Consider the following 24,709-nt stretch of genomic DNA (forward strand, 5'->3'; position numbering starts at 1 on the left):
GAAAAAAGTCAAAACCATGAATCATTTGTATCTTCACTAGCCCAGGGGCATCACCATCCAATTTAATTACCAGAGACTAAAATCAAGACATTATACTTTTTGTCAAAACCAGGAATCATTGGTATCTTCACTAGCCCAAAGGCACCATCATCCGATTTAATTACCAGAGACTAAAATCAAGCCATTATGCTTTTTTTCTTTACTTCCTACCTGCTCTCCAAGACATTGAGTCATTTACCAAATCTTGTTGAATGTCTCTGAAACATCTCTCCAGTATGCCTAATCTCTCCTTTCCCATTGTACTACCACTACATCAGACCTTTCTCTCTTTTTTTTTTTTACCTAAATGTTTTAATAGCTTTCAAACTGGCCTATTTTCTTGCCCAGCTAAAATTAGTTCTTATAGCAACCAGGGCAGTCTTTTAACAACAAACCAAACAATATTGATACCTTACTCAAAACTTTTTAATAGCTTCCCATTGCCTTAGAATAAGATCCAGCTTCTTAAATTGGACCACCAAATGCTGTACGATCTGGCCTGCCCTCATCTTGTACTACTTGCACCACTACATCATTCTTGAACATGACAGCTGGTGCCTAGCATTGCACTAACTACTGCCTCCTAGAATTCCCTCCCTCCATGTTTTCATGGCTGGCTCCTTCTTGACTTTTAGTTCTTAGCTGAAATGTTAATCTCAGAGATGTCTTTCCTTGCCATCTGATCTTAAGCAGCCACCAGTTTATTCTCTGTCACATCACACTTTTTGTTACATAAGGCATTACTATCTGATGTTTTTATTTTTATTTTTAAAATTTTTTCTCCCCCAACTAGAGTAAGCCATGAGACTAGGGATCTTGAATTTCACCACTGTTTCTCAGCTCCAAGGAATACTAACAAATTGTACTAAGATGCTCAGTAAGTATTCAAATGAATGCAATGAAAGAAATTGTTTAAACAACTTTTGGGTATCATATTAAATGTTTGCACAGGCTATTCTGGCAACCTAAAAACAGTTGCTCAGCAACTTTGGAAAACCTTATCACATTGATGTTTGAATGTACTTCTTTTCATGCCATTCCCTGCATAAAAACCTAGTGGTTTCCCTCTGCCTACTGCAAACAATTCTAAGCTTTTTAGCAAGGCTTTCCAAGCTTTTAACAATCTGGGGCCCAGGCTGCCTTTTCAGCCTTGTTTTTTCTTTCGCATCTTTATCACAACACAGATAACTGGTTTGTTTGTTTGTTTGTTTGTTTTAACCACTGGACTACTATTCTTCCAAAAAATGTAGCATTCTTGTATGGTGGTATATGAAATGTCACCTTATTTCAGTGAACCCTTCCTTGACCCAATGAGAGAATTAGTTGTTTCTTGTCTATGTTCCCTTTGAACTTTTGAACTGTTATAGCTCTTAGCAAGTATATTCTGACCTTATTCTATGTGTCTAACATCTTTGCCAGAATGTGTGCATCCTCTTTAAGAGCAAGGAGTATAAATTTCCCACTTGCTCATAGTTCCTGTAGTGCAGTAGGCTCTAGAAACTCCTCAGTTTAAATCCTAGCAAACTGTTGAAACCTCTAGGCCTCCATTTCCTCAAATGCAAAAATCAGGCTAGTAGTAATGCCCTCACACAAGATTGCTACGAGAAATAAATAAGAAAATGTTTCTATAAACATTTAGCATAGAGCCTGCCATAGAGTATGTACACATTAATTACTGCTACTCATAATTGTTAGTCAGTTGAATGAAAGAAGAAAATTGATTGGCTTTTATCATGAAAGGTTTCTAGGCAAGGTCATTTCTCATTTTGGCAATAACCAAAATATAGATATTGCAGGCTAGAGCTGGGCAATTATTCAGGGGGAGGTGTGCTATTGTGCTTGTTTAAAACCAAAGCAATTCCCACTGTCCCCATGAAATTTCAAACCTCTCCCATATAATTCAGTGACATTAATCTGAATGGCATCTTTTTGGCTTAATCATATTTTGCCTTGTTTCTTTGTTAACTGTTTGAGTTTGTATGAGTTTGATGGGCTTTCTCCAACAAATGATCCTTTCCCATCTGTGATTTTCTCTCCTGTAGACTGATTAAATACTTCTTAATATCTGCAGTAACAAGCACAGTGTATGCAGTATATGCTGTTCTTTCAGGGCAGGCCTAGTAATCAGCGGGACTGTTCAGTTCTTAGGGCGGCCACAGTTTTGCCTGCCATTGTAGTTCTTTATACTTCTCTTGGTTTTTACTTTGTGTATATTTTCGTTTAAGCATTAAATGAGATGGAAGACATCGTCCAAGAAGATGGAGAGGTGGTGGCCGAGAGTGGAAATAATACTCCAGCTCACAGCCAGGCAATTATTCCTGTGGATGTTGATGAGGAACAAGCAGGTAATCATGTGATCCATCCCACATTCATCGTTCTGAAACTACGGCCTAACTGTAATGAAGTACATGAGACAGCGAGAATGATTGTTTTCTGACCTTTCAGCTAATGATACGTTTTATGCTATTGATTACTGAGAACTGTAATACATTGCTGGTATTCTTGTTGCATGTGTCTTACTAAAGTTTGTCTTTTATTATTTGTGACTGCAGCAACAACTGCTTTTTCTTTATAGCCACGTGTGCATGAGTTTGTCCATGTATGTGTAGAAAAAGAAAACACTCAAATTGCTGATGGGAAAATAAATGACCTGATTAAATATTCTGCTATTGCCCTCCCCTCAATTCAGTTAGAGAGGAGGAGCAGTTGAGAAGTTGACCTGGTTTAGTAAACAAACCAAAACCTAGCATCTGTTTGCCATTGGCTGACTTAAGACAGGATATAGAGTCTTAGGCCCTTAAAGATTAACTCGCATAGCCTTTCATTTTGTAGATGGGGAAATTAATTTTCTTTCAAAAGTTTAAATGATGTGCTCAACACCACTCAGCCAATAATCAAGGGACAGAATTGAAATTGAGAAAACTGAAGTTTCTCATTCTCTGCCCGTTAGAATGCTACCTTGTCTTTGAATCGAAAATATGCTACCCTGTTTTAAGTGTGTTACAGATGCAGTCACTCATTCAACAAATATTTATTGAGTGCCTACTCTGTGTCAGGCGTTGTACAATGTGACAGGAAAAAAGCTAGGTTCCTTGGAGCATACATTTATTGATGGAGCTAATATTGGTCACTTGTCAGAGAGAATTAGGTTATAAGAACTAGGTTTAAAAGCTATACTGCCAAGCAGATAAAACATTTTTTACATAAATACACATATTCAACCAAAATGTAACATGCATCTAGCCTTCAAAAATGTATCTGCTACATCTAATGAGATAGATCTATACTCAAAGAATATGGAGTCTTATTTACCAGTCCCATATGTCTCTGAGTTCATCTTCATTTACTTAGCCTTGGCTCATATGTTTGAAAAATTGAGAAAATATATAGCTTAGTTTTAAAATTATTATCACTGTTATTTAGATTATTTTTAGGATGATTTTATGCTACTCTTTGAAATAGTGAAGGTCCTGCAAGGGGATGCTGTATCATTTTCTATTTTAATTTGCCTTTAGAAATGCATCAAGTTGGTTGGCATATTAATCATATTTAATGTTGACATAATGGTTTAGAGTTGAGTTGCTTTCACAGTATCTTATCCAAGTGCATTATCAGTTAAAATGTGTGCCAGGGGAGGCTGTATAGAGCCACAAAGCATCTCTATTGATTCCAGATCCCTGGAAACAGTACTTTGCATTAGATCTTTTCTTGCGCAAAAAGTAACTGTTAGGCCTGTGCTTTTTTTTTAAGGACCCAGTGGTCTTCAGCGTGTAGTAAAACCAACCCCAATTACTGTTCATGATTCAGAGAGTGATGATGAAGAAGATAGTCTAGAACTCCAAGAAGTCTGGATTCCTAAGAACGGTACTCGGCGTTACTCTGAACGTGAAGAAAAAACTGGAGAGTCAGTGCAGTCCAGAGAATTGTCAGGTGAGAAATTGTCTTTCTCTGAACTATTAATGAGAGTCACTATCAGAACTGACACACTTGGCCTTAATATGACAACTTGGGTGCAGTTAACATATATTACGGAATGTGACAGGAAGCAAGAAATGCACTTGCCCAAGTAAGGGAAATCTGGGTGGTGCTCTTGTAGGCAATACAACACAACAGTGTTGTAGAATGAGGGCTCAGGGAAGAAGAGAAGTAAGGATTATAAGTCTACAGTGGAGGCTTCAGTTGTGGCATCAGGGTGTCAGAGATTAGTGAGCGAAAAGCCTGTGCCTTATGTAAGGCGTGACTGCTGAGTCATCCAGAGCAATGAAAAGCAACCATTCCCCAGTTGATAATCTGTCCAGTTGTGCTTAATGAATATTGGTGGCTAGTTTGGTGCTGGAAGGAGTCCTAAAGTATATTTTTATAATCCCTCACATCCCTTTAAATCTAGGCAACAACCCTCTGCAGTGCCTCACCAAGAAACTGTACTTCTCTCTTAACTTTGAAGTTCATACTTCTTCCTTGTCTTTCCTTCCCTTTGGTTTCTCAGAACCATGTGCTTACCACTTTTAGCAAAAGATGGATATTTTGCAAATTGTCCAGTCATTTTTCCTTGGGTACCCTTACTCCTTAATATTTTTGAATGTTCAAAACACATTTAACACTGACCCTGGGACATTTATGTAGTACTATTATCTGGAAAGTTTAGTTCTTTGGACTTGAAATAATTTGCTAATCATTGACTCATTATTCAATTTTTATTTCTTTTAAGAAATTCAGATAACTTTATAATGTGGTTGAAAGAAGGTTTTATGGAAACTGAAATTTAGGAAAAGTAATATGACCAGCTGACTAACCTACCTTCCCAGACAGTGCAGTTTCTAAATTTAGCAACTAAATCCTCTGTTGGCCAGACAAAACCTATTTATTCCTTTATATCTTCATTGAGCCTTACTATGCCCCAGGTACTGTGTTAGGCACTGTGAGGGATACAGGGATGAGTAAGTCATGGTCTGTCTTTACAGAAGTTCTAGTCTAGTTGAAGAGTCATGTCAAAAACAATAGGTACTAATATTACAGGGCATATACTACAACTACAGTTGCTTTGGGGTGGGGGTGCAGAAGAGATGGAGTAGAGGACCAGGGAGGACCACAGCTGACAAATTGGTGAGAACAAAGCCCCTGAGGTAGTAAAGCAGGGGTATTTTGAGAGAAAAGCTGGAGCTGGAATGTAGAATGTATATGGAGGGTATGACATGGAAAGATGGTTTGGAATCAGATCATAGTGAGGTTTGAAGGCATAGCTAAGGAGTATAAACCAGATAGACACTAGGGAGCCATAGAGAATTTTATAGCAGCTCAGTGATGTGATCACAGTTATACTTTAGGAAAATTAGTGTTTAGTATACATTATTTCCTGTTCCAAATTTACTCTTGCGTTTTGTCCAGAATTTATACTGAAATCTTTTCTTTTCCTCGGGCCGTTCTTCTTTTTCTATAAGCAGTAAGTGGAAAAGGCAAGACTCCACTTCGAAAGAGGTACAACTCCCATCAGATGGGCCAGTCGAAGCAGTTTCCCCTCGAGGAAAGCAGCTGTGAGAAAGGCTGTCAGGTCACCAGTGAGCAGATCAAAGCCGATATGAAAGCAGCTAGGGATATTCCTGAAAAGAAAAAAAACAAGGATGTTTATCCCAGCTGCAGCAGCACCACCGCCAGCACAGTGGGAAACTCCAGCTCACACAACACTGCTTCTCAAAGCCCCGACTTTGTAAGGACGGTGAACAGCGGCGGCTCTTCCGAGCCTAGCCCTACAGAAGTGGATGTGTCCAGGCAGTGTGCCTGCTCCCCCGGTGGGTCAGAGGACTCTGAGGCCATGGAGGAGGGAGATGCAGAGAGTTCTGTCTGCCCCAGATGCTGCTGTCACAGGCCCCAGGAATCCCAAAGGAGAACTAGCAGATGTTCTGATGAGGAACGTCCTTCAACCAGCCGAGCCTGTGTTGTGAATGGCCCGGATGGTACGAGATCCGCCTTTTCCTTTAGGACTCTGCCACAAGGGGGGTCTTCAGGCCCAGCACATGATGAGAGGACTAATGGGAGTGGCTCTGGGGCTACAGGTGAGGACAGGAGGGGGAGCTCCCAGCCTGAGAGTTGTGACGTGCAGTCTAATGAAGACTACCCTCGGAGGCCCCTAACCAGGGCCAGGAGCAGACTGTCCCATGTACTGCTGGTATCTGAGTCAGGTATGACAATGCTCCTAGGATTAGCAACTGCAGGGTAGGGCTGCAGAAAGGCGTGAACTTGTTTCATGAGTTTTCTTACAAAAAGCCAGTTTGGCAAATTAAATTCTATTTTGGGGTTTTGTGGGTCATGTGAATTTTGAACTAATTTCAGCAATGGTTTGGTGGGTGGGTGTGTAAAACAGTTTATAAAATGTCCAACCTGGAAAACTCAAAATAGTTCAGCTTTTAAGGAAAATGTCACTGTGTATATTTACCCTAAATATAACACTGACTGACACCTAAGCCCCAGTAGATGAACTCTGCTGCCATCACACACTTAGAGAAGTTTTAACTTAGGAAAGTTTTAAACCTTAGCCAAAAGGCAAGGACTTGACGTTGCTGGGGCTGGGGGAATACATCTCAGTGCAGCTTCCTGGGTATACCCCTCTTTCTGTCTCTGCAGTACTTAGTAATTTTTTCAGAAATCTAGTTTTGCTTCAAGTAAGATTTGCCAGGAGATAAGCAGGTAAGTAGATGGTTTGGCTGAGAATTATTTTGGTGAAAATACTCAAAACATATATGTGTATTTAATTTCATTAATGTTTATAATGTGTAGCCATGGATTGGGTGTAAGCATATTTATTAATCATAAGTCTGTTACTGTTTCTGACCTTATTTTTAAGTACTCTTTCCTGCCTTTATTATATCATTACTGCCTGACAGTGAATAATAATGTATTTTAATTTTCTTCAAGTAGCCCTCAGTTTTAAAATCTTAAAATCAGTCCCAGAACATAGCAGTCAGTGCTTTTTGTATATTCAAAATAGAACTAATGGATTCATACAGAGCTAAACAGAACAAAAGTAAGCTTTCATGAGATACATTTGAGACCTTAATTAGTTATGTGCTAGTTACCATAGTTGCATAAACTCATTGAAATATATGAGTTTTATTTGAAGACTTTTTTATGCTTTGCAAACAGTGGTTCTGCCATATGGTGAAAGTACTTTTCCCAGCTTAAATTGTAAATGTTTGATAATATCTTTTTTTTAATTGGTGGTAAAATATAACTTTACCATTCAGTGTACAGTGTATAATTCAGTGGCACTAAATACATTCATCTTGTTAGGCAGCTGTCACCACCAACCATCTGAACTTTTTCATCATCCTAAACTGAAACTCTGTGTCCATTAAACAGTATCTGCCTCCTATGACACCTTTTGTTGTGTGGTTTTTCATATTTGCAAAGTCAGATATGCATGTTTTCCTTTATGAGTTTATTTTTATGCTGCGAAAGGCCTTTCCTACACTTGGTTCAGAAAATGTGTGCATCTTCTTATTCCTTTATTCATTGATTTCAGTTTAGTTCCTTAGTTCAGTTGGAATTTTATTTCAATATGTGGGAGCTAATTTTTTTTTTTTATTCCAAACTATCACCATCTTGTTTCAATATTGGTTATGGATGTCCATTCTCGTGCTATGATTTTGAAATGCTCTTTTATCATCTACTAAATTCTTTGACATACTTAGCTTGATCTCTGGTCATTCTATTCTGTTCTAGTGTTCTGTCTTCTTTCATTATTCTTTTTCAAAATTTCCTTGACTAGCCATGCATTTGCCATTTATTTTTATAGATGTGCTTTGTAATATTTTTATCAAGTTCCAAAAACTAAGCTTGGTTTTTGTTTGAAATTGCATTCAATTGATAACTGAAACACAATTGTCATTTTAACAGCACTGTGTCTTCCTGTTTAGGGACTGTTATGTTTGTCGTTTTACTTATGTCTCTTGATAAAATTTTACCGTTTTTTGTTGTTTTGTTTTTAATACAGAGCCTTCATATTAGCCATTGAAGTTTTGATGTTATTTTTTGCCTTGTGTTCTGCTTATCCCTTAACTATTTTATTCTGACTTTTTTCATGTCTAGAACTTTTTCTTAAGTTAAATCATTCTCTGGATTTAAAATAAAGAAAATATCATTTATGTAGTGCTTTTTATTGCTTTTATTATGTGATTTTTTTCAATTTGAGAAGACTTCTAATGTCTGTAACATGGTCATAGTAGGTAAATTATTTGCTAATGTATTTTAGATTTATAAAAATATCTGTTTACTTTCAATAGTATTTTTTGGGGGGAGATATCAAAGTACTGATTTTAATATTATTAAAGTCCCTTTTGGAAAAAACAAGAAGTTATTTGGGTAGCTTACAAATTATAATTATAATTATTATTTTTTTTTTTTTTTTTTTTTGAGACGAAGTCTCGCTGTGTCAGCCAGGCTGGAGTGCAGTGACGCCATCTTGGCTCACTGCAGCCTCCGCCTCCCCGGTTCAAGTGATTCTCCTGCCTCAGCCTCCCCAGTAGCTGGGATTACAAGCACCTGCCACCATGCCTAGCTAATTTTTTTTTCTTTTTTTTTTTTTTTTTTTGAGACGGAGTCTTGCTTTGTTGCCCAGGCTGGAGTGCAGTGGTGCGATCTCGGTTCACTGCAAGCTCCGCCTCCCGGGTTGACGCCATTCTCCTGCCTTAGCCTCCCGAGTAGCTGGGACTACAGGCGCCTCTCACCATGCCTGGCTAATTTTTGTATTTTTAGTAGAGACAGGGTTTCACCATGTTGGTCAGGCTGGTCTCAAACTCCTGACCTGAGGTGATCCACCCGCCTTGGCCTCCCAAAGTGCTGGCATTACAGGCATGAGCCGCCGCACCCGGCCCAAATTATTTTTAATCCGGCATGTTTTTTAAAGAGAAAAATCCAAACTAATGAAGAAACTTGAATGTTAAAGATTTTTAAAAATCAGTTCAAAAAATGTAACATTTGAGTTATTTGGTTTTTAATTTATGGCCCTGTGGAGTGTTAAAGCCATTTTAGAAGCTAATATAATTGTTTTGTGAATTTATATTTTGGGAATAAATAACTGTAAGTTGCTTTTAATCCTCACTGTATAACAATTTATAAATATTAGAGAAATAAATAATTGGATTGTCAAAGAATAACATTTAAGATTAGTTGCTATAAATATTAAACACTTTCCCTGACACCCCAAGACTGGATTGATCTGCCTTTCTCTGTTTCTGTAGCATCTTCAACATTAATGTGAACCACACTCTGTTGTAATTTCTTGTTTTACTGTCTTCCTTTCCAGTAGACTGTGAGCTCCATGAGGATAAGGACAGTCTCTGCTTTTTCACCAGTATATTTCTATCCTTTAGCACCATGTCTTACACATGGAATGGGGCTTAGATAATAACTATGAACATAATAAGTATAGAAACCATCATATGAGGTATTGTTGATACTAGTAGATGTTTTGAGTTACTAAAAAATGTTCGTAAACAAAATTAATTGTCTCTAAACAGGGAGGGAGGCATAAGAGAATAATAACAAACACACAAACTTTCTTCCTCATGCATCAGAAATGTTTGTTTTTCAAGCTCATGTATGTATGAAGTGTGACTTCATTTTATAACTTTTCCTAGAAAATGTAAACTACCAGTTTGGGTACCCTGGAGAGCAGGAAACTTTACCTAATTTTGAACCCCATGCTCTGATAAATTAAAGGGGAAGGGAGAGAGCAATCCAGGAAGGTGAGATACTTGAAAATCAGATCATAAAAGTATTTTACTGAGAGAAGATCTTTATTAGAACACTGTCATGTAGTGGAAACAGGCTTGCTTTTTGTTTGTTCATTTTCATTTTTGTGGTACTGGGAGAGGGAACCAGGACTTATTAATGAGGTTTTAAAAGGATTGTGAATTTTGGCTATCAGGTGAAATGTGCTGCCTTTAGAAGGTTTCATATCAATGAAGATTATTTGATTTTGGATGAAGTTCCTTCAGGATACTGTGGGAGAAGGCCTACGTTGTGTCGTGTGGTCAATAGTCTTCATGTTTTGTTGGAACTCCAGAATTTTGCTTAGTTTCAAGGTCCTTGGAGGAAGTTTGATGGGTAGAGCTCTTGGGCTCCTTTTCTGCCTTCAACCAAAGCAGTTGCTTTGAATTGTTTTACAGGGTAGAATTTCACAAAGACTTCAAATGGTGGAGAAAGGATTTGGTGTGTAAAAAAATCACTTAGGCTAAATCTCTGAAGTTCCCATCTGAGCCCAAGCCTTTAGGAATTTGCAGTATTTGTTCAATTTCCTTGTCTTTTTTTGTGATCTTTCATGTTTGAGATTACAGAATTACTGATAGTACAGAATTACCAATAGAATGTTTATAACTAGCAGTACTATCTAAAAAAGCAGTATAGTGGTGATTTAATTCATGAAAGTCAGTTGTATTCAATATATGCTCTGCTACAATATGATTAAGTATCAAAAACAAGGACAATGACTAATGTATTTTCTTAGAATATATATGTGCTTAAGTTTTAGCTATTAGCACTTGTTTTTAAATTAAATAAGGACAATATTTGCTTATTTCGAAGTGTATTGCTTCAGAACAATACTAGTAAATAAGTTAGGGCATTATTAACCAGGGTTTGACAGACGAAAGATTGCAGGTTTTCTAGCTTAGTGACTGGTGCTAGATTTCCTGGGTTTGACTCCTGGTTCCCATTTAACACTGTGGCAAGTTCTTGTACCATCCCATGCTTCAGTTTCCTAATATGTAAAACAGGGAAAACAATAAATCCATCTCAGAGCTATTATAAGGATTAAATGAGTTAATACGAGTAAAACCCTTAGAACAGTGCCTGACACACAGTAAGCGCTCAGTAAATATTTGTTATTCTGTTTTACCTGTGATGCATTCATTCATTCTGTAAGTGTTGAGTGCCAGTTCGTTCAATAAACGTTCATTTTATCCCTTTGCTAGTGACTGACATTGAAACAAAGATGAATTAAGAGAGTGTTGTTGCCTTTAACGAGCTGTTATGTGAATGGACCAACAAAACAAGTATAAAAGGAACTATAGGACAGTATGTAATGTTTGGGGATCCAGGGTGCTTTGTTAAAACTAAGTGCTTGAGTTGGACCTTTCATAGATGGGTCGTATTTCAAAAAGTAAGGTCAGAAAAGGTGTTCTGGGCAGAAGGAGCTAGAGCAATTGATGACTTCAGAGACGTTGGCAGTGGGAGATGACTAGAGTATGGTATGGAGAATGGACAGAGCTGAAGCATAGCTCCAAATGTGAAGCATTGAAACATTCACTAAGCTGCAGTCAGTAATTTAAAAGTTTTTTAGTAGGAAAGATAGGAGTTCAATTCACCAATAGTATTTAGGATGGGATGAGTCAGAGAGCCTAGAAGTAGGAATGTTTATTAGATTATTAGGATGACCTAGGCATGAGAAGGGTTGTTATGTTTGATGTAGATATGTTTGAAGTAATGGAGGGTGATCCTGTTTTGAAACAATCCATTGGAAATACCAATGTAACTGTATTCCACCGGGAACCAAATTGTAGATTTGGGAATTGCCTTGATGATGTTCATACGTATGTGATTGAATGTGCTTGAGGGAAAGAAAGCAAGGCTAAAATTTGGATTTTTTTTTTTTTTTTTGCCTTTTTTAGAAGTAGCCAAAACAAAGCCACGTCACGCCATGAAACGGAAGCGGACAGCAGATAAATCCACTAGTACAAGTGATCCTGTGATCGAGGATGACCATGTGCAGGTAGAGAAAAAACCCTCACTTACCTTTATCACAGTCTAGCCCAGTTCCTAAATAATGCACATAAACTAAAGTTTGTATCTTTATATAGCTTCTAATTTTTCTGCTTGTAGGTTCTTGTATTAAAATCCAAGAATCTTGTTGGAGTCACTATGACCAATTGTGGAATCACAGATCTAGTGCTAAAAGACTGTCCGAAGATGATGTTCATCCATGGTATGTATTTGGGCCCATATTATACAAGAGTATCATGAATGAGTTAAAAGAATTAGGAACTCATAAATACTGTAATAGCATTACTGTCTTATTTTCTTAAAGGAAATATTGTGTTGGGTTATCTTTAGTTCCGCCTTTGTTCTAGTTCTCAAATTATTACTCCATAGTATTTCTGAGCATCATATATAGAAACTTGGTTCATCTTTTAAAATAGCCTGTCTCCAAAAGATAATTACTGCCTGATCTGGCAGAGTAAATAACAGCCTGCACAGGCTTTGGAGTCAGACAGACCTCAGCTTGATTGCTGGCTTGGTCATTTACTAGCTGTGTGACTTGGGCGTGGTTTTTGAGGGAAGCAGCGATTGGGCCTCAAGTGTATAACTGCTCTGTATTTGATTGAGATGATTAATTGTATCTTTACTTTGTGGCCCATTATCATTAATCCAAGCCCCTTTTTCTTTTTAGTCTCATGTCCCTCATTGTTAATCTCATCTGCTCCCACCATCTACACTCGTGTATTAAATATATTAAATATATATCTTTCCAGTGCACCTTTTATGTCTTTCTTTATATATGTGTCTGTCTCAAACATAGGGCATTAGTTTTGTGCTTTCTTAAAATTTTAGTTACATAGTGTATCCTATAATTGATCTATTAATTTTACCTTTTTTATTCAAAATTATATTTTAGATATCCATCCATGTAAAATTATGAAGATCTGACTTATTTACTTGCCTTGGGCAAGTTATATAATTTTCTGTCTTCATTTTTTTCAATCTGTAAGCCGTGCATAATTATGCTTAACTCATAAAGCATTTGTGAAAGTTAAATGCAGTGATGGATTTAAATGTTAAATGTTTGTGTATGTGTATGTATACAGGCACACCTCAGAGACACTGCAGGTTTGGTTCTAGACCACCATAATAAAAGGAATATCACAAAGTGAATCATAAGAATTTTTTTATTTTCCAGCACATATAAAAGTTACGTTTATACTATAGTCTATTATATGTGAAGTAGCATTGTATTTTTTTAAAAAACTTTACGTGCCTTAATTTAAAAACGTTTCATTGGCCAGGCACGGTGGCTCACGCCTGTAATCCCAGCACTTTGGGAGGCTCTGGCAGGCGGATCACCTGAGACCAGGAGTTCGAGACCAGCCTGGCCAACATGGTGAAACTCCGTCTCTACTAAAAATACAAAAATTAGCCAGGCATGGTGGTTCATGCCTGTAACCCCAGCTACTTGGGAGGCTGAGGCAGGAGAATCACTTGAACACAGGAGGCGGAGGTTGCAGTGAGCCAAGATCACGCCACTGCACTCCAGCCTGGGCAACAAAGCAAGACTCTCTCTCAAAAAAAAATAAAATAAAATGAAAACATTTTATTATTCAGAGATGCTAACAATCACCTTAACCTTTAGTGAGTCATAATCTTTTTGCTGGTAGAGAGTATTGCCTGAATGTTGAGGGCCTTGCCCTGGGTTAGGCTTTGGCTTAGGGAATGTTGTGGCTGGTTTGATTTGTCTAGACCACTCAAACTTTCTCCATATCAGCAATAAGGCTGTTTTGCTTTCTTATCATTTGTGGGTTCACTGGAATAGCACTTTTAATTTCTTTCGAGAACTCTTCCTTGGTGTTCACAACTTGGCTAACTGGCGCAAGAGACCTAGCTTTTGACCTATCTCAGCTTTCAACGTGACTTCCTCACCAAGCTTAATCATTGCTATGTTTTTATTTAAAGTGAGATTTGTGGCCGGGCGCAGTGCTTCACGCCTGTAATCCCAGCACTTTGGGAGGCCAAGGCGGGCGGATCACGAGGTCAGGAGATCGAGACCATCCTGGCTAACACGGTGAAACCCCGTCTCACTAAAAATACAAAAAATTAGCCAGGCATGGTGGCGGGTGCCTGTAGTCCCAGCTACTAGGGAGGCTGAGGCAGGAGAATGGCATGAACCCGGTAGGCGGGGCTTGCAGTGAGCTGAGACTGCACAGCTGCACTCCAGTCTGGGTGACAGAGCAAGACTCCGTCTCAAAAAAATAAATAAAAAAATAAAGTGAGATTTTTGACTCTTCCTTTTACTTGAGCACTTAGAGGCCATTGTAGTGTTATTAATTGGCCTAATTTCAACATCATTATATCTCAGGGAGTAGGGAGACCTGAGGAAAGGGAGAGAGACAGGGGAACAGCCTGTTGGGAGAGCAGTCAGGACACACACAACATTTATTAAGTTCACTTATATTGGTGCAGTTTGTGGCATCCCACAATTAAAATAGTAACATCAGAAATCATTGATCACAGACCACCATAATGGATAAAATAATAATGAAAAAGTTTGAAATACTGCAAGAATTATTAAAATGTAACACAAAGACTCAAAGGGAGCACATGCTTACTAAAAAAATGGCACCAGTAGACGCTCAATTCATGGTTGCCACAGACCTTGTGTAAACAGTGCAATGTCTGCGAAGCACAATAAAGTGCAATAAAATGAGAAATGCCTGTTTATGTATATATATACGTGACATATGCACACACACACAGAGTACAGGGTCTGACCTCTAGTAATGCCTAGTGATGTTAATTTGTATTATGTTAGTACACGTTGAGCATCTCTAATCTAAAAATCAGAAAGCCCAAGTGCTTAAAAATTCAAAACTTTCTGAGCACTAACTTGATGCTCAAAGGAAATATTCATTGGAGCAGCATTTCAGATTTCAGATTTTTTTGATTAGGGTAAGTATATAATGCAAATACTCCAAAATTTGAAGAAAAATCTGAAATCTAAAACACTTCTGGTCCCAAGCATTTCAGATAAAGGTTAGTCAACCTGTATTGCCAAAAAATATTAAGAGGTCTATTTTGTTTTATATCTCCTACCATATTAGTAGTAAACAAAGAAATCCCGTTAAAAGGTATTTACCAAACATATTGTCATAAACTGAGGAGAACCCAAGAAAGGAGAGATGAAACTGAGATTCAAGCACTGCTTCTCCTGAATTCTACAAAAGTTCAGACCTTGGGGACCCCAGACTCTATTGTTTACTCTGAAGTAGTAGTACTTTTCTCTATCCCAGCCAATGTGGTCTTTGGTCCTAAAACATCTTAAATTACTATCTCCTATTGGAGTTTCCTTTTACAGTAGAGAACACAGGCTCTTCAAAAGCTCAGAGATTGTAACAGTAGGGGTACTCACCCTAGCCTTACAGTAGCACTGGAAGAACTTTCATTCTGTCAGTACCTACACCCTTTGAGCTCTGAGAATGTAAAACTCAATCTTCAGACTCTGCCAGTTGGCATCTCGTTCCATTCCTTTCTCTACTCTGAGCTCTCCGAGAATCTGACTAGTTTTCTTCTTTTTACTTTGATGATTTCTCCTGTACCTTCTCTAACCTAATGATGGATCACATGGCCTCAGGCCCAACCTTCTCCCCTTTAAACCAAATTGTTTGGCTCAGCTTATCGTGGTGAGAGGATCTTAGCTTAGTCTGTAGGTAGTGGCTAAGTTAATGACAGAGGAGATGATTAAATGAGATTAGAACTGACCTTAGTCATGTCTGATTTTATAGCTAAGAACCACTGGATCCTTACTGTCATCTAGCACTCTCCTTTCCTCTGTTGCTGTCCTCAACACCAGTTCCCCTTCTTTCCACCAAGTCACAAAAGGAGAAAGTGAACGTGAGAGGCGGGAGTCTCTCTCAGTGTTTAAATGTCAAGTTAGTTACATTAGATTGCACAAGACGATGATGACATTTGGGTCAAGGATGTTACAGATGTCTGTGAAATGTTAAGATCAGACAAATGAGCCTGTGGTTTTATAATCTTTTCCATTTGATCTCTCTCAAGTTGGACCTGGTTGAAATCTGCAGTGAAAATTGGACCAGGTTGAAATTTGAGATTAAAAAAAGAGAAGGAAATATTTTTCTGAAGTTGATATACTAGTTCAGTTAAATGTGTTTATTATATCAAAATTACTTTTTTCTGACTTCATGTTTTATATGTCAAACAGAAAAACTAATCATGTTTTAGATGAGCATTTCAATAGAACTTTAATGTTTCGTGTCTACACTGTTCAGTATTATGGTAACCACTAACCACATGGCTACTAGATTGGACTGAATAGCTTTAGACCAAAGTATCCAAATGTGTTTCTGGGTCTTTTTTTTCAAGGTTCTGCTTTTACGTTTGTGACAGGAATTAAAATCCAACTCTGCTCATTCCTGAGAGTGAATGTAAGGTAACATAGGTGAATTATTTCAGGTCTGACTATTGACTATAAAAATGTATAATAGTTATTCATTTTTTAAATAAATATTTCCTAAACAGTTTCTGTCTGGGCAAGTCATTTTCTGAGACTTGGTTTTCTTAACAGTAAAATCTTAGAAAAAGGCACTTTAATGCCCCTTCTACCTTCTTTTGAATTGAACAGAACCACATTTTCAAATTTTTTTGTTAACTGCCATTTGTACTCTATGATATTATTTGACCTCTGTTAAAGATGTTTGTTACTGCAGTATTTTGTGCCAACAAAAATTAGGCCATCTCTCCAAAGATGATATGTATGGAGCTTACCATTGTTTTCATTTTGTAGCTACCAGGTGCAGGGTACTAAAACATTTAAAGGTAGAAAATGCACCAATTGTAAACCGATTTGACTATGCACAGTGCAAGAAACTGAACATGGATCAGGTACTAGACCAGATACTAAGAATGCCACCTGAGAGAAACCGCATCATATACCTACGCCCAATGCAGCAGGTAACGAGCTTTACTTCTTTCCGATGATACACATATTGTGGTGTTTTTCTTTTTCTTTTTCTTGTTAGTCTTTAGCCTTTTGGATTTGGCATTCATTCACTTGCCCAACCTACAGTAATGATATTTTAGTTTTTACAGGTTATGTATGATACAGGGAGTTGTTATTCAACAGGTTTTTATACTTATTAAAAGTTACCTGTGGTTTAAGAGCACAGTCTCTGGTTCAGACTGCCTGATTAAATTTCTGGCTGTCTGACCTGTAGCAGATTATTTGACTTCGATGTCTTAGTTTCTTCATCTGTAAAATTAGAATGATAATGATATACCCAGGATTATTGTGATATTTAATATATGTGAAACTCTAAAACAGGTGCTAGTATATCATATAACTACTGTTAGTGTCATTATCATTATTAAGAGTATATTGTATATAAGGTTCTGTGCTTAATGCCAAAAGAGGGTTTAAAGGAAATTTTAAATGCCTCTTTGTAATCAGTGTGTAAGCCTGGCCTCAAAAGAGTCAGTTCATCATATTGTCAAGTGTCTCAAAACTTACAATATGCTGGGTGCAAATAAAAACACAACACATGATCCTTCCCTCAAGGAGTTTGCCTTCCCAAAAAGGAGACAAACACTTATGCCACTCAGATGGCCAAGTGAGATTTCATAACTAGAGATGGGGGAGGGTATGCCATGAGAAAAAAGCAATGTTATCAAAGGCTCCTAGAAGACAAGAAAATGCATTCTCTCTTAAAGACTGGGCAGCAGTCTCATTTGAATAGGGTATATGTTACTACACAATCACAGTTCTGTAATGCAGTCAGTACTTAATAAAGGACATACACAGAAGTGGATTCTGAGTTGACTGACGTCATTTATCTCAATCAGGATTCTCTGGTTTAGTAGGCATTTAAATATAACAGCGAGATATAAATTGCCAAGTTCCCTAGACAGAAGAATTTGCAAAATTATTCCCAGCATGACAGACTGTTTTCAGGTCTGAATGTGACTATTTGATTTTCAAATCAGCCAGAGATTTCAAAACTGAAGGTCCATGGAAAGATTGTTCAAGCTCTAGGAGAGAGATTTCTAAGGCATTCTCTTTGTTGAAGACATCTCTTTATGATGTCTTCCACAGGTGGACACTCTAACTTTGGAGCAGAAGCTATTTAGTGGTCCCTACCCCTATCACATCTGTATTATCCATGAATTCAGTAACCCTCCCAATGTCCGGAATAAGGTGCGCATTCGCAGCTGGATGGACACTATAGCAAACATCAATCAGTAAGTAACTCTGTGGTCCTTAAAGGCCTTTTGAGTCTTTTCTCATAGCAGGGACTCCCAGAAGCAAATCCCAATTTTTCTTTATTTTAAATGATTCCATCTAAGCTTTTCAAACAAGCTTATCCTGAAGTTAACGTAAGTAAGAAACTGAGGGAAATGAGGACTTAAAACTAAAAAGCATATGTATATATTTATGATCTTTAAAACTCAGATAAAAATTACAAGAACAGATTGCACATGTACTTGTAACATTATTTAGCCTTGGGGCATGAAAAAGAGATCAACTTGAAGAAGATCTTAAGACTATGGTATTTTATATCATCAGAAAATTTGACTTTTATAAATTTGTTATATAAATGTTGCATTAAGCACCTTTTGTGTAGAAGACATATGCTTAGAAAGTGGCTTTCTTTCCCTGATATGATTTTGAAGGTAGTGAAGAAAGTAGTTTTGACCTGACTACACTTGGATTCTCTAGTTTGAGTGTATCCTACTTCTGTTAGGTATTTGATGTTTTGTTTGAGATGTTCGGTAGAATCTGTGTCCGAAACAGTTTTGATGGTTCCTTCCTACCCGACACTAATTATTTCCAGTTTTGTAATTTTTACTTAATTTTTCCTGTTGCTTCCAGAGAGCTCATTAAATATGAATTCTTCCCTGAAGCCACTCGAAGTGAAGAAGACTTAAAGAAATACCCCAAGTACCCCTGGGGGAGAGAAATCTATACTTTAGAAGGTGAGTATTTACAAATGTTTAGAAAGTTAAATAGCCTGTGCAGTACTTACCTCTGTAATCCCAGCGACTCAGGAGGCTGAGGTGGGAGGATCACTTGAGCCCAAGAGTTCAAGACCAGCCTGGGAAACAAAACCTGGCCCTTTCTCATTCACGGATGAATGAATGATCCATCAATCAATTAGTCAAACTGGTTTGGGCTTACAGCAAGCAGTAACCCAAATGTAGAGAATTACACTTTTTAAAAAAAGAAAGTTAAATAGCTATTAACTAGATGACCGAACATGCCTTAGGGAAGATATGAATGGGGGTCTTACAGTTCTTCAAAATATGGATGATTTTAATACCTGCAAGAAGTGGGAGCCAGATGAAGATTGCTTTGCCTGTATGAGTCTTTACTATTTCTAGGACAATCAGAACCAGTGATGAAACATAAAACGTAAACAAAAATTACAAATTAGTTTGATAGCTGGAAATGATTTGAGGACACCTGACTCACTCTCTTTATTTTATATTTTACATTCTGCTTACAAAATACTGCAGAATTTGGCTCTGTCAGCACTCCCACGCCAGTTAGCAATGTTACATTTGTCTTTTAGGTGTTGTGGATGGAGCTCCATATTCCATGATTTCTGACTTCCCTTGGCTGAGGTCATTACGAGCTGCAGAGCCCAACAGCTTCGCTCGATACGACTTTGAAGACGATGAAGAAAGTAATTATGACCTGACTTGACATCTATTCTCTAGTTTAAGTATAGCCTACTGTGTTACATACTTAATATCTTTTTGTGAGTTAGGAGCAGTGCAGTGTTAAATGGTTTCCCATAGAAATAATTTGTATTTACTCACTTCAAAACAGTTCTTTATTTGTGCAGTAGATGTTCAGTGGACTTACTAGGGATATATAAAGTCTGGTAGAAAGGATTCCTTTAGACAGATTTTCCTACGAGATTTTTATATTACCTAAATATTTATAATCTTATTATTTATTAAATAACTCTTCAACTATATTGTTTCAAAATTGTTCCAATTGTATTATTCTCCTGCTAGTTATGAGCTGCTTATTGTGTGGAAACTTATAATTTAGGTGTAGAAATTAGGGGAGAAATTTTTGAATGTAGTTTCTCTAAGTGGTAGCATACTTGAATATTTATTGTTAACCAAAGGTTTTTTAAAAATACTTTATAAGGAAATGGATTTTATGAACTACATGTGCTTGTGTCTGACTTGCCTTTGGTGCAGTATTTTTACCTTGAGACTTTAAGCATGTATGCTGTCTTAGGCATCAAACATAAGAACAAACTGGTGGTGACCCATTCCTTGAGCTATTCATGCATCAGTTACATTATAGTGCAGTATATGGGAATATCCTATGGACCAGCTTATCAGTGATTTTCCAAATGATTCTGATTATCATATGTATCTCTCCTTTTATTTCTAATTTCAAAGGCACTATCTATGCTCCTAGAAGGAAAGGACAGCTGTCTGCAGACATCTGTATGGAAACAATAGGAGAGGAAATTTCAGAGATGCGTCAGATGAAGAAGGGTGTATTTCAGCGAGTAGTGGCAATTTTTATCCACTATTGTGATGTCAATGGAGAGCCAGTTGAAGATGACTACATTTAATTGGTCCCTCCTCCTTTCCAGCTATTTTGTCAGAAAGCAAGTAGGGCCATCCAGCTGCCAGAGTGCTCCACAGGGACTTGAGGCATGCAGTTGGGAGGTCCTGGCTCGGTTTGCTATATAGGGAATATATAAGGAACATCGAAATTGTATACAAAGATTTGTACATAAAAAATATACAAAGACGCTTCCTAAAGTACCAACTTTATATCATATGTTTATACAATTTAATTTAAAAATTCATTTTAAGGAAGACAGATAATTTGAAAGACTTTTGTTTTTCTTGACTTAATTCATGAAATATCATTTTTTGACTGAGTCTCCATTTACTTCATTCTTAATGATTATTGTCATCCCTTTAAATCTGTGCCTTTTTCTTCTTGAGCGAAGCTGTTTGAGTAAACCTGTTGAAGAGCGTTTGTGTCTTGTGTGCTTTTTTGTTGTTATTAAAACACCAACTAAACCTTATAGTCAAGACAAGGCTCTATGTTTCTGTACAAAGCTGTAGTTCTTTCTTAGTATTATAGTTGCCATGTTTCTTAAAATCAAGTAAAAAGACTTATGAGCTTAAAAAAAAGTGAGTTTGAGAGGGAAATGGAAAAGTTTCCAGAGTATTTCTAGTAATTTATTTCCACATTGAATTGTGTATATGCTTTATCTTGAATATAAAATAAAAGTTTATTAAAAACTTTTCTCTTGCCTTGGACCTGAATCCCTCTTTTTAAAGAAGAGTAGCAAATACTGCACAGAAAAACAGTGTATATATAGAGTTGTATCTAAGTAAGATTCCAGTGTAATCCAATTTCTGATCTCTGAAAGTTTGTAGCTACAAGATGTTCAACTCACATAACTTTTTTTGTTTGTTTTGGTTTGGTTTATTTTTTGAGACAGAGTTTCACTCTTGTTGCCCAGGCTGGAGTGCAATGGCATGATCTTGGCTCACTGCAACCTCTGCCTCCCGGGTTCAAGTGATGCTCCTGTCTCAGCCTCCGGAGTAGCTGGGATTATAGGCCGCCACTATGCCTAGCTAATTTTTGGTATTTTTTAGTAAAGGCAGGGTTTCACCATGTTGGCCAGGCTGGTCTGGAACTCCTGATCTCAGGTGATCTGCCTGCCTCAGCCTCCCAAAGTACTAGGATTACAGGCAGAGCTCTTTAAAGCAATACTGGGAACAGCAGAATTTTCCAAACTTCTTGTCATCAGGATATGGCCTTTCTCCCCTTTCAAGGTGAGGAATTAATTGCCCTGATAAGGCAGTGATATACATAGTATTACAGTGTCAAGGGTTGTCAGCAAAAGCTTTAACACCTGCATTTGAGTCATGGCTTTGTCACTTGCCAGCCAAGTGACCTCAGCAAATTACTTAAACTGAAGGCCTGTGGAACATTTTTATAAATTTTCTCTAGACATGAAATTATGGTCAAAGGTGTAAAGTTTCTTTGAGGTTTGTTCAGCCCCTTCATTTACAAGGGCTTAATTGAAGCCCAAGGGGAAAAATTGCTCACTCATGATTAGGACCTGTTTTTAGGCTAGGTAGGACAATAATCCCAATTTCTGATTCCCACTAGGCTGCCTCTGTTTTTCGTGACAGAAATACAAGGATGCCAGCAAGTTTTTCTAACACAAAATATTCCACGTTAATCAGTGTCTTTCCTTAACGTTCTCTTTTTTTCCCAGGCTCTAAAAATTCTCATTACATTAGGAAGAGTGATTCAATTGGGTACTTCATTCTATCGTCTCCTTATTACATTATTTTTAACTCAGCTAACTTATAATTAGACAAGTGTGTTTCACTATACAGATTACAAGTGTGGTAAGAGGCAGGAAATACAGAATATCCTAGATATTTCAAAGCAATCTGGGATTCCCAACCCTGAGCGAAGACAATCTAACTCTAGGTTTTCACTGTAACCTGTTAACGAAATTATCTAAATAATGCTTACATTAGCCACAAGAGGCCGCTGCTTTGTAATTTTTGGCTTAGTCATGTCTTTAACCTAACCTAAACTGTTAGATCACTGGAAGTACAGCTGGCAGCGCTAAAATCATTCAAAAGTTGCTAAGACTGGAATAGCTGAAAAAAAATCTGGAAGATGCCAACTACGATAGTCACTCAGTGAATATATATATAATACGAAGGGCTGGAGAGTGATTGCTCTACAGCAAGGGTCAGCAAACTCTATATAGGTCCAAATAGTAAATATTTTAGGCTCAATGGGCCACATTCTCTGTGGCAACTGCACAACTATTGTGAAAGTCATAGACGATGTAAACGAATGGGCATGGCTGTGTTGCAATAAAACTTTATGGACACAAATTTCAATTTCACGTAATTTTCACATGTCACAAAATAAAACTTTTTCCGCAGCCATTTACTAAAGTAAAACACCATCCTGAAGGCTCATAGATCAGATTTGGCCTCCAGGCCACGGTTTGGCCACACCTGCCATAGAGAACTGAGATATCCTATTCATTCATTTAATTATATCACCAGCTGTTGGTGCAGTGCAGTGCCTGGCACATTTTTTAAAGGCTTTAAAAATACTGCATGGATGATATATGACAATATCAGTGAGAGAATTGTGTCTCATTGCCAGGTGTGCAGGTCTAACAGTCTCCCTAAATAATAGCTAGTACCACAATTCTTACAGGGACTTCATATGTAGAATCTGAAGACCTGAGTTCAGTTTTTGACTTCCTCAAACAACTGATGGGAGAGCTGGAGATGGTTGGAACCCCTACCCTTCAGCCTCAGTTTTCTTTTCTGTCAAATGGTAACAACTAATAATATAACCACCCACCACATAGGGCAGCAGTTAGTTTCCAATAGGAGCCACCAGTAAACTGGACAATGTGATGCCAGTGGAGGTAGTATTGCTTCCAGTATAATTTCTTTTATTATCAAAAGAAGTTTGGGTGTCGCCCAGGCTGGAGTGCAGTGGCACGATCTCAGCTTACTGCAACCTCTGCCTCCTGGTTCAAGCGATTCTCCTGCCTCAGCCTCTCAAGTAGTTGGGATTATAGGCACCCGCCACCATGCCAGGCTAATTTTTGTATTGTTAGTAGAGACGGGGTTTTGCCATGTTGACCAGTCTGGTCTCAGACTCCTGACCTCAGGTGATCCACCCGCTCGGCTTCCCAAAGTGATGGGATTACAGGCGTGAGCCACCGCGCCCAGCCAAGTTTGGTTTTGTTTGTTTTTTGTGGTGGGGGGGGGGGGGTGGGGGGCGGGTGCTGTGTGGGGTTTTTTTGGACTCATCTTTCCATAACCTGTTCCTCATACCATATTCCAGGTTAGTAGGAAACAGAACTGGTGAGGCTGTTGAGAAAGAGGAAATCATGACAGTATGAAAGCTAGCATTTTTAAAAGTGATCATTACTAAGTGCTTTCCATACCTCCTGCAATAACACTTTAAATGTATGATCAATATGTTCCTACTTTACTGGCGAGAAAACTCGGTTTTAGGAGGTTACATAACTTGCTCAAAAGCACACATCTAGGAACTGATGGGAGCAGGATGCTGTCAAAGGATGACGTCCTGCAGGATGAGTCCAAAGCCTGTGCAACTTGGGCAGTTTCTTGGTCCTTCATAATGAGAGGAGGCCCATATAAGGGTGGGCCTGCCCTAATAGGGAAACTGCCAAGTCAACTTACTGCTGCCACTTAAATTGAAACCACTCCAGCTATGTTTAGCACAGTCCCAGAAAAACAGAGGCTGATTTTCTGATGTGGGAGATGTCCCATTTACACATGGGAGGCAGGTAGAATGCAAAAGAACACTGCAATCCATACAATGTCTATAGCATGAAATGGATACGCAGCAGCTAAAAAAACTATATGTGTTAATGTGAAATGATGTTTAGAGTACACTGTTGAAAAGGCAAGTAGCAGATTATTATATACCAACATCATTTTATTTACATATAAGAAAAAAAGCCATATGTTATACATGTACATTTATACATACATAAATGCATAGAAAATTACATTTGAATTACATAAGCCAAGTGAAAAAAGCATTTACTTCTGGGGAGGGGGGTAGCATTGAGTTGGAGTCAAGGGGTATTTTGTTGTATGTATTAATATATATAACAAGAAATTTTTACAGTGGAAATGGATTGCATAAATACATCATTTATGTAACCTATTATTTATATAGTCTAAAAATGTATAATTTATATATTTAGAAATAAACTTAAGAAGGAAGCACTTTGTTAGAATTGAGAAATCTGAATGTTTTCAGTCCTGACTTCAGCCTCATATCAGCTCTTGTTCTTGGACAAATCACTTTCCC

At 37.8% G+C, this 24,709-nt stretch overlaps 1 protein-coding gene across 8 annotated transcripts in view; it reads left to right on the forward strand.

The window, feature by feature from the left end:
- Positions 1-20,830, forward strand: part of FBXO38 (F-box protein 38) — a 59,015-nt gene extending 38,185 nt beyond the window's left edge. For 2 of the 8 annotated variants that reach the window (XM_019028282.4, XM_063706854.1), the window contains exons 13-22: positions 2,265-2,384; positions 3,790-3,969; positions 5,481-6,215; positions 11,703-11,803; positions 11,914-12,016; positions 16,607-16,773; positions 17,912-18,057; positions 18,689-18,792; positions 19,389-19,502; positions 20,239-20,830. In XM_019028282.4, the coding sequence (XP_018883827.3) occupies positions 2,265-2,384; positions 3,790-3,969; positions 5,481-6,215; positions 11,703-11,803; positions 11,914-12,016; positions 16,607-16,773; positions 17,912-18,057; positions 18,689-18,792; positions 19,389-19,502; positions 20,239-20,417 (1,949 nt within the window). In that variant the 3' untranslated portion in view covers positions 20,418-20,830. The remainder of the gene's footprint in view (positions 1-2,264; positions 2,385-3,789; positions 3,970-5,480; positions 6,216-11,702; positions 11,804-11,913; positions 12,017-16,606; positions 16,774-17,911; positions 18,058-18,688; positions 18,793-19,388; positions 19,503-20,238) is intronic. The other 6 variants (XM_055387401.2, XM_063706855.1, XM_019028285.4 and 3 more) reach the window with 3 other exon arrangements.
- Positions 20,831-24,709: the final 3,879 nt, after the last annotated feature.

This window comes from Gorilla gorilla, chromosome 4 (genome assembly GCF_029281585.2).
Source record: "Gorilla gorilla gorilla isolate KB3781 chromosome 4, NHGRI_mGorGor1-v2.1_pri, whole genome shotgun sequence".
NCBI classification, from domain to species: domain Eukaryota; kingdom Metazoa; phylum Chordata; class Mammalia; order Primates; family Hominidae; genus Gorilla; species Gorilla gorilla.